At 58.6% G+C, this 15,213-nt stretch overlaps 1 protein-coding gene across 1 annotated transcript in view; it reads left to right on the top strand.

Annotated features, from left to right (window-relative positions):
* The window catches only part of LOC115528942 (rho GTPase-activating protein 35), a 33,753-nt gene extending 19,012 nt beyond the window's left edge, over window positions 1-14,741 (top strand). Inside the window, 4 exon segments of the mRNA XM_075074165.1 lie at window positions 10,421-13,710; window positions 13,712-13,868; window positions 13,871-14,119; window positions 14,122-14,741. Of these exon segments, the coding sequence (XP_074930266.1) occupies window positions 10,522-13,710; window positions 13,712-13,868; window positions 13,871-14,119; window positions 14,122-14,318 (3,792 nt within the window). The 5' untranslated portion in view covers window positions 10,421-10,521 and the 3' untranslated portion in view covers window positions 14,319-14,741.
* Window positions 14,742-15,213: the final 472 nt, after the last annotated feature.

The raw sequence follows: 15,213 nt of genomic DNA, 5'->3' as shown, positions 1-15,213 counted from the left end.
TCCCTCCCTCTCCTGTGGACCCCCCTCCCGTGCCGCCCCTCCGTCTCCGCCAGCCTGCCCCCCTCCGCCTTGGGGTCGGTGTGGTGAAAGAGTCGTGTTGGTCGCCATGGAGAATGAGCTGAAGGTCGCACATTGGTCGCCATGGCATCAAGGCTCTCCACACATCGCACACGCCACGCACACTGACGCCTCATCTCGGATACCAATCTGGAACGCATTGCTAGGCTCAAACAGAGCCCTCGCTCACTCACTCGCTCACTCACTCACTCACTCACCCCCTCACCCACTGACTCACTCACTCACTCAATCATAGAGACGAAGAGGAAGGGTGATGGAGGGAGGACCGTTCTGACGGGTGCAGGGCGGGCCGGGGGGAGGGGGGCCGGGGTTGGTCCTCAGACCTGTCCGTCAGTGATCAGCTGCTTCAGTTCCAGAGGAGTGCTGCTTTGCTATGTTAGTTTAAGACTCTTGAATTATGGATTATCCAATTAAAGATTCAGATGATTGAGTCTGTGAGTGGTTCTTAGGAGTCCTTCCTCAAAGCGTTCTGTGAAAACAGAAGACGCAGATTTAGTCCAACAGGAGACGGGAGAGAACAGGATGTTGCTCTGGGAGGGGGGATGTATTATTCATAGAGCTGCCGTCCCCCGCCTATCTCTATAAAGGGGGTCCCCCCAGTCTCTCTCTACAACGGGGGTCCCCCCAGGCTCTCTATAACGGGGGTCCCCCCAGTCTCTCTATAACGGGGGTCCCCTCAGTCTCTATATAACGGGTGTCCCCCCAGGCTCCCTATAACGGGGGTCCCCCCAGTCTCGCTCTCTATAACGGGGGTCCCCCCAGTCTCTATATAACGGGGGTCCCCCCAGTCTCTCTCTCTATAACGGGGGTCCTCACGTCTCTCTCCGGGACTCACCAAAGGAGGGAGGACCAGAGCGAGGCCGGTCTGTGGGGGGGGGGGGGGACCAGATAGAGGCGTCCCTCCTCCTCCTCCTCCTCCTCCTTCTCTTCCTGCTCCTGCTCCTCCTCCTCCTCCTCCTCCTCTCGCTCCTCCCCCTCCTCCTCCTCGTCCCCTGCAGCGTCCCGAGTTTGAGTGGGGGGCCGGAGTGGCTGATACGCGCCCCCGCCGTCAGGGAGGCGGGGGCCGTCACCGTGGGGCCCCAGCAGTGGGGCCCCAGCAGTGGGGCCCCAGCAGTGGGTTCCTGGGCGTCGGTACAGAGCATTCAGATTGAGAACACGTCAACAGGCGCCTTCCAACTCGGGGACTTCCTGGAAAGAGGCTGTGTTTTGAGGAGGAGGGGGGGAGGAGGAGGAGGAGGGGGGGGGGGGAGGAAGGGGGGGGGAGGAGGAGGAGGAGGAGGAGGAGGAGGAGGAGGAGGAAGGGGGGAGGAGGAGGAGGAGGAGGCGGAGGCAGGCGGACACACTGACGGCTTATCGTCCCTAACAGACGTGTTTGGAGGATTTTCTGTTTCATTGTTTACATCTCTTGACGTCTGCTAAGGTGTCTGTGTCTGTGTCTGTCTGTGTGTGTGTGTGTGTGTGTGTGCGTGTGTCCCCCCCCCCCCCCCCCCCGGTCAGGTGTAAACCTCCCCACACTAACACGTAGGCTCCACTCTTCATGGAGGAGGGGTGGTGAAGGTGATGGAGGAGGAGTGGTGAAGATGACGGAGCTGGGGTGGTGGAGACGATGGAGGAGGGGTGGTGAAGATGACGGAGGAGGGGTGGTGAAGGTGATGGAGGAGGAGTGGTGAAGATGACGGAGCTGGGGTGGTGGAGACGATGGAGGAGGGGTGGTGTAGACGATGGAGGAGGGATGGTGAAGGTGATGGAGGAGGGGTGGTGAAGACGATGGAGGAGGGGTGGTGAAGGTGATGGAGGAGGGGTGGTGAAGGTGATGGAGGAGGGGTGGTGAAGATGACGTAGCTGGGGTGGTGAAGGTGATGGAGGAGGGCTGGTGAAGGTGATGGAGGAGGCGCGCTGATGGCTGCTGTCACAGGGCCGTGCGGGGCTCTAATGGCTCCGGCTGCTCTCCGTCAGGGCGAGGGTCAGCGTGATGGATCAGAGCACTCTGCTGAAGTGGGCCGATGATGGCTCTACACGAGGGGAACGTCAATGCGGACCAAACGACAGTGCTTCATGGCGCGCTCGTCTCAAATGGTCTCCGTTCGAGGGACACTTGGTATTTTTCTGAATCTTGGTCAATAAATGGAGATATTCAGTGTGCTGGCTTAAAGTAGGCCTCAGTGTTGTACACATCGTCCCAGTTTCAAGGGGCTGCAACAGTAATGGACCCCTCGGACCACCAGCCCAGCCTGGGTTGAGGGGCTACTGTGAACCCCCAGATGCTCTGGGCTGTGCTAGTCTGAACCCCTAGGCTTTCACTGACCGTGAAGCGTAGATCACTTTGCTATCGTTTTATTCGGTATAAACAAACGGTTTAAAGACGGTATAAACAAAGACCAAGTTCAATTATCCTTGCGGAGAGTCGAAGTTCTTTGTGGGGGTTTTATTTCAATAAAGTTAATTAAAACGAGAACATTTAACAAATCAACGGCACTACCCAACTTCAAACACGAACAAAGATGGCTGCCAACATGACGCCGCAGATTGCACCGTCACGTTGGCGGCCATGTTGGTGTGTGTCCCCTGAAATGGGCGGAGAGAGGGTCACAGCTGGCCCGAGAAGGGGGTACACAGGGGACGTGGCCCCGCCCGGGACGGGGGAGAGGGGATGTGGGGGAGCTGAGAGTATCGGAGAGGCAAAAGGTGCAAGGGACACCCATACAAAGAGCGAGGGTGTTGATGTGGGAGGGGGGCGTGATGGGGGGAGGGGGGGAGAGGTTAGACGAGGGCTACGGCCAGAGAAATAAAAATGGGGAGTAAGACAATTTATGCGTGGCAGAGGAAACGTAGACGGGGGGGCGAGTGAGAGGACTACAGATGAGCCTTTGTGCGGAAGGAAAGGCCTCCCCCCCCCTCAGCACCCACAACAGCACCGCCCCCACCACCACCACCCAAAACCTCCTACCACCAGCCAACACCACCCACACCACCACAGCACAGCCACCGCCACCACCCAAAACCTCCTACCACCAGCCAACACCAACCACACCACCACAGCCCCCACCGCCACCACCCAAAACCTCCTACCACCAGCCAACACCACCCACACCACCACAGCACAGCCCCCACCACCCCCCAAAACCTCCAATCACCAGCCAGCACCACCCACACCACCACAGCACAGCCCCCACCACCCCCCAAAACCTCCAATCACCAGCCAGCACCACCCACACCACCACAGCCCCCACCGCCACCACCCAAAACCTCCTAACACCAGCCAACACCACGGACACCAACACACCACCTCCCCATACCACCACCCTCCCAACACCAGCCAGCACCACCCACAGCCCCAGCCCCCCCCCCCCTTCTGCGTTTATACCGTTCCATTTGTTTTCCGGGGGACGCCTCAAGCTCCGCCCCTGTATTCACAAAACGTTTAGAATTTGACTCGTGTACCCCCGAAAACGTTTGGTGCCCCCCGCCCACAGGGGGCGCTGTGACCCGGTCACGCCTTAACCCTCACACCTGCCTCACGGAGGTCTTAATGTCTCAGTCGTTTTCTGTACAATCAACGTTGTGGCAAAACCTAAAGATGGGCTTCTTAATAACCACTGGTTATTAATCACGTGATGGTCGTTGCTGGGGAAGACGGTGAACACAGAACTTCTTATTTTTCAACCGTTTCCTGATTGAAAAGGGAATAGTGGTGATGGACAGACCTCTCCTCTCCTCCTCCTCCTCCTCTCCAGGTAAAGGGTTAGCCCACCCTGCTCCTCCTCCTCCTCCTCCTCCTCCTCCTCCTCCTCCTCCTCCTCTCCAGGTAAAGGGTTAGCCCACCCTCCTCCTCCTCCTGCTCCTGCTCCTCCTCCTCCTCTCCAGGGAAAGGGTTAGCCCACCCTGCTCCTCCTCCTCCTCCTCCTCCTCCTCTCCAGGGAAAGGGTTAGCCCACCCTGCTCCTCCTCCTCCTCCTCCTCCTCCTCCTCTCCAGGTAAAGGGTTAGCCCACCCTGCTCCTCCTCCTCCTCCTCCTCCTCCTCCTCCTCCTGCTCCTCTCCCTCTCTGCTCCTCCCCTCTCCTCTTCTTAACCTGACGGTTCCTCTCTGTCCGGTGAGGGCTCCTGCTTTAGTCCCTGAAGCCCGGTGCATTGTGGGTCTAATCCTCTGACTCTGGAACCCTCCGGTATCTATGGGTCTGGGAGGTCATCATAACTCTCTGATGGAGCAGGAAGTCTGTTCAGCATGGGCCAGCATGGCCGCCGTGCACAGCGCACACATGACCGATTACGGCCTGGCAGTAGGGGGTCAAACCCACCGGGGTCAAACCCACCGGGGTCAAACCCACCGGGGTCAGACCCCACTGGGGTCAAACCGACTGGGGTAAAACCCACCGTGGTAAACCCACCGGGATCAAACCCCAATAGGTTTACCCCGGTCGGGTTTGACCCCGGTGGGGTCAGACCCCAGTGGGTTTGACCCCAATGGGTTTGACCCCAGTGGGTTTACCCCGGTCAGGTTTGACCCCGGTCAGGTTTGACCCCGGTGGGTTTGCCACGGTGGGTTTGACCCCTGTGGGGTCAGACCCCGGCCCAGTGTGTGTATAGAGCTGCACAGAGCTGTTTAGAGCTGTATAGAGCTACACAGAGCTGTTTAGAGCTGTGTGGAGCTGTATAGAAAAACACAGAGCTGTATAGAGCTGTACAGAGCTGTTTAGAGCTGCATAGAGCTACAGAGCAGAACAGAGCCACCCAGAGCTACGTCACCCTCCATGTATCCCTCCTGGCTCTGTGTCGGTCCCTGTTCTACAGGTTTAGTCATCCTTATTGTGCCCCAGTGAATGAGTGTCACCGTGTCCTCCTGATGGGGCAGTAAGCCCATGGATTCTGCGGGGCTTTGGCAGCTGTGCAGCGCGTCTTATTGTGTGAGTGATTTATCCCTGCTGGATGGGCCTGTGCGGTTCGGTCGGTGTGTTGTGTGTGGCCACGTGCTACGCATTAGTAAGCGCTGAGCCGCGGCGTTGGCGGGTCCTTTTCTTCTGGAGGTTCCCTACGTCGGAGGGGGAGGAGGGGAGGAGGGAGTAGCTTTAGCGGAGTGATGGATTGATGCTTTGCATTAGAGGAGAGGACTAATGACTTGCTTCAGCGTATCGTCTGGGGACAGGAATGGTCCACATAGTGCTCTACACGCTGGCCGTGTAGATAAATATATATATATATATATATATATATATATATATATATATATATATATATATATATATATATATATATATATATATATATATATATATAATGTAAACATGCTGGACAGGAATAGCCATCTGTGAATCTTCTGTGTCTTGTTGTGATAGTGATTGTATTTCCCGGTCGAGACATCACCTGTATCAGCCGACCGTCCTAACAGTGCCCCGGTCCGATGCCCCTCACTACCTCGCCTCCTACCCCTGGGTGGTGTATCTGTCCATCCGACCGTCCCTCCGGCCGGCCTCCCAGCGGGACAGATGTGTCGGAGCAGGACGTGGTAGTGGTGGAAGAGCTCGGTCTCCTGGCAACCCCCACTTCCTCTCTAATGTACAGCAGCACTCCGGGGGGGGGGGGGGGGCTGCACAATAGCTCCAGGAAGTGAGTGCCAGTGGATATAAAGGCTCAGGATTAGCAGGGACGAGTGGTTTTCATCCTCCTCCTCCTCCTGGTGGCTCTGGTGTCCGGCCTCCTGGTGACCTGGGGGAGGACAGCTCCCGGGCGTGGGGGGGTGTGTTTGGATGCGGTAGACACCAGGCCGACCGCAGACATGCTGGGGCGTGCCCACCGCCCCAGACTCGCCCTCGGCGTTGCGTCACCGTTCTGTGAAGTTAATCAATTATATTGATGAGCTCGCTAGCACCCCGATCGTCCTCCGCTGTATTCCAGAGCGAACTCACCAGCTGACGGACAGTAACCCTCACCCTCACCCTCGCCCTCGCCCTCACCCTCACCCTCACCCTCACCCTCACCCTCACCCTCACCCTGACCCTGACCCTGACCCTGACCCTCACCCTCGCCCTCGCCCTCACCCTCGCCCTCGCCCTCGCCCTCGCCCTCACCCTCACCCTCACCCTCACCCAGTGCTGGTCCTCAGTGCTGCACACTCCCTCCCTCCCACCTGTTGACATATCTGAACTCTGGTGGTGAGAGGGAGTGGGCATGGACATGCCCCCCCCGTCAGGGGGGTCGCAAACACGGCTGCCTTCTCTACCGGGGGTGGGTGTGCGCGTAAGACTCCCAGCATGCACCTGGCCTCGAGCCTCCCTCTAACAGCCCCGGTGCTCCTTCCGTGCTCCTCCCGGCTCTGTGGTGCGCTCAGCGGCCTGGTAGCTCAGCCTCGTGGTGCAGAGAGGTCTGTCTGTTGGTGGAGGCTGCGGGGTTAGTGCTGTGTGGGGTGGGGGTGCAGAGAGGCTGGTCTGTTGGTGGAGGCTGCGGGGGTTAGTGCTGTGTGGGGTGGGGGTGCAGAGAGGTCGGTCTGTTGGTGGAGGCTGCGGGGTTAGTGCTGTGTGGGGTGGGGGTGCAGAGAGGCTGGTCTGCTGGTGGAGGCTGCGGGGTTAGTGCTGTGTGGGGTGGGGGTGCAGAGAGGCTGGTCTGCTGGTGGAGGCTGCGGGGTTAGTGCTGTGTGGGGTGGGGGTGCAGAGAGGCTGGTCTGTTGGTGGAGGCTGCGGGGTTAGTGCTGTGTGGGGTGGGGGTGCAGAGAGGTCGGTCTGTTGGTGGAGGCTGCGGGGTTAGTGCTGTGTGGGCTGGGGGTTCAGCGGGTGATTGATTGCCCTGCTCTGGCCCTCTCCACCCAGACAGGCCTCACCACGCCCAGGCTCCGTACCCTGAGGGAAGCCTGACGTGGAGCTCACATGACCCAGGTCACCGACCCCTCTCTCTCCCTCTCTCATTCCTCCCCCACTCCACGACACGCTCTCCCCTCTCTTCTCCTCCCTCGTCTCCCCGACCTCGGGCCCTCCTTCGTGTCTCCCGGCCCCCTCGCCGGGCCCTCCTTCTGTGGGTGTCTCTCTCTCGGCCCCCCTGCTCCCATCCCCGGGGTCAGAGGTAGACGAACGCAGGCTCCAACCTCTCCCCAGCCCCCCCAGCGGCCCCGGGCCCCAGCTATGTGGAGGCCTTGCGCAGTAGACCCTGGTGCCAGGAATGCACCAGCTGGAGGCGACCAGGAAGTAGAATTCCCTGTAAAGTCGGAGCAGGAAGTGGTTCACTGTGACTGACCTATTGGGGCGCACCTCCTTCAGCCTCCTGGTAGCCCGGTGGAGACACCTCCTTCAGCCTGCTGGTAGCCCGGTGGAGACACCTCCACCGGGCTCCTGTACCAGTGAGGTCATACTGTACCAGTGAGTCTACAGATACAGTACCAGTGAGTCTACTGTACCAGTGAGGTCTACTGTACCAGTGAGGCTACTGTACCAGTGAGGTCTACTGTACCAGTCAGTCTACAGATACAGTACCAGTGAGGCTACTGTACCAGTGAGGTCTACTGTACCAGTGAGTCTACTGTACCAGTGAGGTCATACTGTACCAGTGAGTCTACAGATACAGTACCAGTGAGGGCTACTGTACCAGTGAGGTCTACAGATACTGTACCAGTGAGTCTACTGTACCAGTGAGTCTACTGTACCAGTGAGGTCATACTGTACCAGTGAGTCTACAGATACAGTACCAGTGAGGCTACTGTACCAGTGAGGTATACTGTACCAGTGAGGTATACTGTACCAGTGAGTCTACAGATACAGTACCAGTGAGGTCTACTGTACCAGTGAGGTATACTGTACCAGTGAAGTCTACAGATACTGTACCAGTCGTAGGGTTAGGATTAGCCCTGGGTAGACTGGGGTTCCCAGACCAGTGCTCCCAGTACATGCAGCCTGATGACCATCAGCGTTCTACAGGCTTATCTGAGCTTATTACCGGTGTCGGGCAGCATATGGACCTGTGGATCAGGGGTGTTAATGTGTGAAGGACGCCGTCGGGGGTGGGGGGCTGTGAACAGACCCCAGAAGGGCACGGCCACCGGGACGGTCACCGGTGACGTCGTTAAGACCCCCCCGTCACCATGGAGACCCTGAGCTCTGTATACCAACTACGTGGTTTCACTAAAGACCGCTTCATTCCTCTGTGGAGGAAATGCAGGTTGATGGATGATGACCAGGATTACGCCCCCCTGTGGTGTATGGATGTATTGAAGGGTTCAGGAGGTACTCTCTTAATGTCTGCCTTGTGTCTTAAATCCTCCTCACCATATTGGAAGGTAACCAACGATAGGAGATAACTAGTTCCCTACAGCACTCACCTCTGCCCCCATGGGTCTGGGAGAGGCTCTCTGGTTAACCTGACCAGGGGATTGAGGAACAACAGGGAGGTCTCCCCCGGCTCAGGGGAGACCCCGCCCCGGCTCAGGGGAGACCGCGCCCCGGATCAGGGGAGACCGCGCCCCTGCTCAGGGGCTGCATGCCTCTTCCTAAGCGAAGCCTGTCCCAGGGGGCCGGTTGTAACGCAGCATGACTGACGCTGCGTCTCAGTAATCTGAGCATTACTGGGTCAGAGCGGTGGGCCTCTTGCCACGCTGCTGCCCCTACCCCAGTCTGATACCCCCCCTGCCCCTACCCCAGTCTGATACCCCCCCTGCCCCTACCCCAGTCTGATACCCCCCCTGCCCCTACCCCAGTCTGATACCCCCCCTGCCCCTACCCCAGTCTGATACCCCCCCCTGCCTCTACCCCAGTCTGATACCTGCCCCCTACCCCAGTCTGATACCCCCCCTGCCTCTACCCCAGTCTGATACCCCCCCCTGGTATCCGATGTGTCGATGGTTCCTCCGACTCTCTGCTCTGAGACCGGTCACAGAGTGACCTCAAGGTCAGATGCTAAAGTCTGTGTTTGCTCACGGAATGTGAACCGATGAAATCACACAACTCTGTCCTCCTCTAGTTAAACATAAACCGTATTGAGTTTATTCATTGCGCCACCAAACTTTTAAAGGATTCACTCTTTCTCTTTTACTGTCTGTCTGTCAGTCTGTTTTCCTTCTCGCATACCACAACCAAAGAGATTCCTGTTGATATTGATTCTCTCCTGTTCCTGTTGATGCCGTGGTTCTGTCTGGTTCTGTCTGGTTCTGTCTGGTTCTGTCTGCTGCAGCGCTCTGCCGCCCTGCTTTGCGTTGTCTGAACACCCCTGTCTGATTGCAATTTGCTTTCCATGGAAAATATTCCCCTTAATTAAGTACTATACACTCTTCCTTTAGTTTCTCTGTTTGCCTCTTCTTTTGAAGCTCTTCCACGCCGTCCCTCTGATGTATTCATGTTCATCTTTATTCCGTACACACGCAGCCATCCACACAACACTCAGCCCAGGAACAATGCCTTTGCCGTCCATCTTTTGTGTGCTGTGTTGGCAAACTAATTTGAGCAGCGGTGGAGCAGTCCTTCACTAAATCGACTCGCTCACTTAATATGAAAAGGCTTCAGCAGGGTTGTTCTGCAAAGCTGGGGCTTGTTTGTTTTGTCTTCCACATTGTAATACTTGTTCCCTCTCCCGTCAGCTCGGCTCCCAGACAAAGAGCAGAGAGGGTTGAGTGGAGCAGGAGGAGAATGCGTGGTGCTACTGTTATGTCCTGATGAATAGGATGAGACGGTGATTAACTGGAATGCATCTGCTTGCTCTGATCCATTCAGAATCTCTATCTTATGAACTCTGTTTGCCAAATTGGAGAAAATTAGTTTTTTGATGGAGGGTTGCCTGCCACTACAGCTTGTTTTAAATGCAGATGGCTTTCCCTAGTTGGGCAATTAGTAACCTTGGCACCGGAACACTTATCTAAGCTTTCATCTCTCATCCTGTGCGTCTTTTGAAGTCGTGTGCGTCTGACGGAGCGTGTTGTGCTCTTCTTTATGGGCTTTGCGCGCAGGCTTGCGTCGTCTGCCTTCAGCAGTAGTGAAATCCTCCCATGACTTGATTGAACTGCCTGTTTCACCCAAATGACCAGCTGGAGAGCTTGATGATGATATTCCCAGTCAGACCGTGTATAGTGCCTCTTTAACCACAGCATTCAGCCCCTGACTCACTACTGTTGGAAATGCGTAGCAGTCTAGAAAATTGAGCTAAATGGAAAGAAATTGCCCGTAACTGAACCACTGCTGGGTTAAGTAATATGTGTCAATCCTTCAGCTTTGCCGCTGACCTCAATCTTTTCAGGAAACATTCTGTGGTGAAATAGGATCACAGATTAAACGTTATTAACCAAACACAGGCGCACAGTCTGAATTTAAACAACGTTCTCGTATAATGAATTGTTTCTGGACTAACTCGATATCTCTTGTCTCTCTCTGTCCTGCAGGACCCGCTGAGTCCTTCGTGTATGGAAACCCTTCCTCGCCGGCCAACTCCTCGTCCTCCTCCCCGCGGCCAGCATGGCAGGATGAGCCGCTGGCAGCGACCATGATGGCCAAGAAGCAAGACCCCCGGACCCCCACCTACAACCTGGTGGTGGTGGGGCTGTCGGGCACGGAGAAAGACAAGGGCCAGTGCGGCGTGGGGAAGTCCTGCCTGTGCAACCGCTTCGTCAGGCCCAGCGCCGACGACTTCTACCTTGACCACACCTCGGTGCTGAGCACCAGCGACTTCGGCGGCCGCGTGGTGAACAATGACCACTTCCTGTTCTGGGGCGAGGCGGGCCGCGTGCTGGACGAAGGGCCCGAGACCCGCATGCACGTGGTGGAGCAGACGGAGTTCATCGACGACCAGACCTTCCAGCCGCACCGCAGCACGGCGCTGCAGCCCTACATCAAGAGGGCGGCCGCCACCAAGCTGTCCTCGGCCGAGAAGCTCATGTACTTCTGCACGGACCAGCTGGGGCTGGAGCAGGACTTTGAGCAGAAGCAGATGCCCGAGGGGAAGCTGATGGTGGACGGCTGCCTGCTGTGCGTGGACGTCAGCAGGGGCATGAACCGGAGCTTCGAGGACCAGATGAAGTTCATCACCAACCTGTACAACCAGCTAGCCAAGACCAAGAAGCCCGTGGTGCTGGTCCTGACCAAGTGTGACGAGGGTGTGGAGCGTTACATCAAGGACTCGCACACCTTCGCTCTCGCTAAGAAGAACCTGCAGGTGGTGGAGACGTCGGCGCGCTCCAACGTCAACGTGGACCTCGCCTTCCTCACACTGATCCAGCTCATAGACAAGGGCAAGGGGAAGCCCAAAATAATCCCTTACTTTGAGGCCCTGAAACAGCAGAGTCAGCAGATCGCCTCGGCCAAAGACCGCTACGAGTGGCTGGTGAACCGCATCGTGAAGAACCACAACGAGACCTGGCCCGACATCAGCCGGCGGATGCAGAGCTCCGCCGAGTACCGGGACTACGTGTTCCTGGAGGGCACGGCCAAGGCCAAGAAGCTGTTCCAGCAGCACGTCCACCGGCTGAAGCAGGACCACATCGAGCGGCGCCGGCGGGCCTACCTGAGCACGCTGCCCCAGGCCCTGTCCCTCCTGGTGCCCAAGCTGGACGAGGTGGACCACCTGAGCTGGTCCGGCGTCCAGAAGGTCCTGGAGACCAAGAGGGACTTCTCCCAGTGGTTCATCGTCCTGGACGACACCCCCTGGGAGACCACCCCCCACATCGACGTCATGGAGGACGAACGCATCCCCCAGGACCTGCTGGAGACGCCGGCGGCGGAGGCGGTGTACGAGACGCACCTGGAGCAGCTGAGGAACGAGCGCAAGCGGGCAGACATGCGCTGGGAGTTCAAGGAGAAGCTGAGCGTGTCTCCCTTCATCACGGCCGGGAAGCCGTGGGAAGAGGCCCGCAGCTTCATCATGACGGAGGACTTCTACCAGTGGCTGGACGAGGCCGAGTACCTGGACATCTACAACAAGCACCAGAAGGAGATCATCGACCGCGCCAAGGACGACTTCCAGGAGCTGCTGCTGGAGTTCTCGGAGCTCTTCTACGAGCTGGAGGTGGACGCCAAGCCCAGCCGGGAGAAGATGGGGGCCATCCAGGAGGTGCTGGGGGAGGAGCAGCGGTTCAAAGCGCTGCAGAAGCTGCAGGCTGAGCGAGACGCGCTGGTGTTGAAACACATCCACTTTGTGTACCACCCCACCAAGGACACCTGCCCCAACAACCCCCACTGTGTGGACAGCAAGCTGGAGCAGATACTTGCCACCAGGTTCCCCACGCGATACGCATCGGAGCCGTCGAGGCAGGACGGGGGCCGGGCCGACAGAATCAACCTGGTGATCCTGGGCAAGGACGGGTTGGCCAGGGAGATGGCCAACGAGATCAGGGCCATGTGCACCAGCGACGACCGGTACATGTTGGAGGGGAGGATATACGAGCTGGCCCTCCGTCCCATCGAGGGCAAGGTACGTCTGCCCGTCAACTCCTTCCACACGGCCACCTTCACCCCGCACGGCTGCCTGTGTCTGTACAACTCCAAGGAGTCCCTCTCCTACGTGGTGGAGAGCCTGGAGAGGCTCCGGGAGGTGACCCTGGGCCGGAGGGACCGGGACAACAGCCTGGCCCAGCTCCCGCTGTCCCTGCTGCTGGTCACCAAGAGGGGGGTGGGCTCCATCGGGGACATCGGGGGGGAGACGGCTCAGACGCTCATCCACCAGGGCCAGCAGGTGGCCGGCAAGCTCCAGTGCGCCTACCTGGACCCCGCCTCCCCGGGGGCGGGCTACGGGAGGAACAACGTGAGCGAGAAGCAGATCAACCAGATGCTCAAGGGCCTGCTGGAGTCCCGCCGGAGCCTGGGCAGCAGCTCCCCGCCCCTCCCGCCGCCCTCCTCCGCCTTCAGGGACCCCCAGGCCCAGCCAGTCCCGGACGCCGTCCTCCGCATCGTCATGTGCCTGATGTGCGGGGACACCTACGACCTGGAGCAGCTGCTGGCGCCCTTCCTGATGCCGCAGCACTGCCGGCCGGCCTCCAGCCTGAGCAACGGCACCTCGGTGCTGCTGGAGCTGGCTGTGGGGGCGCAGCGGCAGAGCATCGAGCTCTCGCTGCTCTCCTTCCACTCGTCCTTCGCGCTGCGCAAGAGCCGGCTGGTGCACGGCTACATCGCCGTGTACTCGGCCCGGCGCCGCGCCTCCATGGAGAACCTGTGCGCCTTCCTGTGCGACGTCCAGGACATCATCCCCGTGCAGCTGCTGGCGGTCGGGGAGAGCCAGATGGAGATCTCGGACTCGGAGTCGGCCCGGGAGCAGATCAGCCAGGGAGAGGAGTTGGCGCACGAGATCGAAGCGCGGTTCAACACGGTGATCTGTGGGCACGGCGGCGTGGTGGGGGGGCTCCATAAGATAGACCTCTTCCAGCCGTTTCTCAAGGAAGTGGTGGAGAAGCGCACCATCGTGGAGGCCACGCACATGTACGACCACGTGGCCGAGGCCTGCACCAACGAGAGCGTCAGCCCGCGCTGCGGCTCGCCCAGCCCGGTGCACACGCTGCTGGACTCGGAGGACGACGTCGAGCCGTCGTCGCCCTACCCCACGCTGCGGGAGGACGGCAGCCTGGGCTCCCACATGGGCAGCTTCAAGCTGCCGGACCTGGACTCCAGCGACACCTTCTCGGTCATCTCGGAGATCAGCTCGTTCGAGAGCAAGCTCAACAACAAGATGCCGCCGCAGGTGAAGCCCCAAGCCGGTGCGCAAGGTGAACCTTGGGCCGTACGTGGAGCAGCAGCAGGGGGGGCACAACCGCCGCTCCATCCCCCAGGCGGTCACCTGGGCGTCGGGCAGCGACGGCGGCTACGACCCGTCGGACTACGCCGAGCCCATGGACGCCGTCAGCAAACGCGGCCCACGGAGGAGGAGAACATCTACTCCGTCCCGCACGACAGCACGCAGGGGAAGATCATCACCATCCGCAACGCCAACAAGGGGCACCCCAACGGCAGCGGCGGGGGCAACGGCTCAGACAGCGAGGCGGACAGCAGCTCCCTGGAGCGGCGGAAGCTGTCGGCCGTCGGGGTGAAGCCCAAGCTGTACCGGGAGATGTCCAAGAGGCTGGGGAAGTTCAGCAGCTTCAGGACCAGCTTCTCCATCGCAGCGACGACGAGATGGGCGGGCCGCCCAAGGCCAGCGTGGACGAGCTGGGAGGGGCCCACAAGGAGAACTCGGTCAACGAGGAGAGCGAGGACCCCAAGAAGAGGAACATCCTCAAGAGCCTGCGCAGAACCACCAAGGTGAGCGCTCGCGGCTGCACCGGTCAGAGACGGCCTCTGATCAGGTCTTTATGTTAGGGCGATGTACTGCATGGAAAGAGTTGGGGCATTTCTTTTACCAAGGTCTGGCCAAGAGTAATAATATGATAATATATAATTAATGTGTTTCCTTTCACTGCTCACAATCTTGTTGGAAGCTATCGTAACATTCTGTTCTTGTCCTGCTGAGAGCAGTAACAATATGAGCGAGAGCAACACTGAACCTCTGAGGCCAGGCTAGTGTGTGTGTGTGTGTGTGTGTGTGTGTGTGTGTGTGTGTGTGTGTGTGTGTGGTGTGTGTGTGTGTGGCGCTTCAACATGTTTTTGCGGGATTTGGACCTTGTTACTTTGTCCAACATTTCTCAGCTTTCTGTGACATTTCCAGTTTCAACCGGTTCAACCTTACTCGACACAAACAAACAGCAGCCCCTGGGACGGGGACGGGGGGGGCGTTGTTTAGTGGAGGGGGGCTGTGTGTGTGTCTGTGTGTAGTGTGTGTGTCCTCATTTAGATGTCTGTTTAGCTGTGACACTGGGCGTGATTATGGCCTGCCTCAGCACTTCTCTCCTCCTCTGTTTCTTTGTTGCTGCTTATTCCCCCCCCCCCCCCTAATTTCAGCCTTCAAAATTCAGCCTTGCAATATTTATTCATATTTTATCCTCTTACAGTCGTCTGGGAGACTCTTCTCTAAAACACTCAGCACCCCCACGTGAGGAGTGCGTAGATCTTCATCAGGCCCTCCTCACCCCCCCCCCCCCCCCCCCCCCCCCCCCGGCTCGCAGCCAGGAGAGCCGTAGCCCCCACGCGGGCAGACGGGTCACCCTGCACACCGCTCGCCAGCAGAGCGGCTGTCCCAGATGAAGTTGTGCAGCCGGTGAGCCTGTTTGTCTGAGATAATGGCCACTGCCAGGCCTTCAGAGTGATGGTGGGGGGG

Source organism: Gadus morhua, chromosome 16 (assembly GCF_902167405.1).
Source record: "Gadus morhua chromosome 16, gadMor3.0, whole genome shotgun sequence".
Classification (NCBI taxonomy): domain Eukaryota; kingdom Metazoa; phylum Chordata; class Actinopteri; order Gadiformes; family Gadidae; genus Gadus; species Gadus morhua.
Note: the sequence above shows the minus strand (reverse complement) of the source record. Positions and strands in the feature narration are given on the sequence as shown.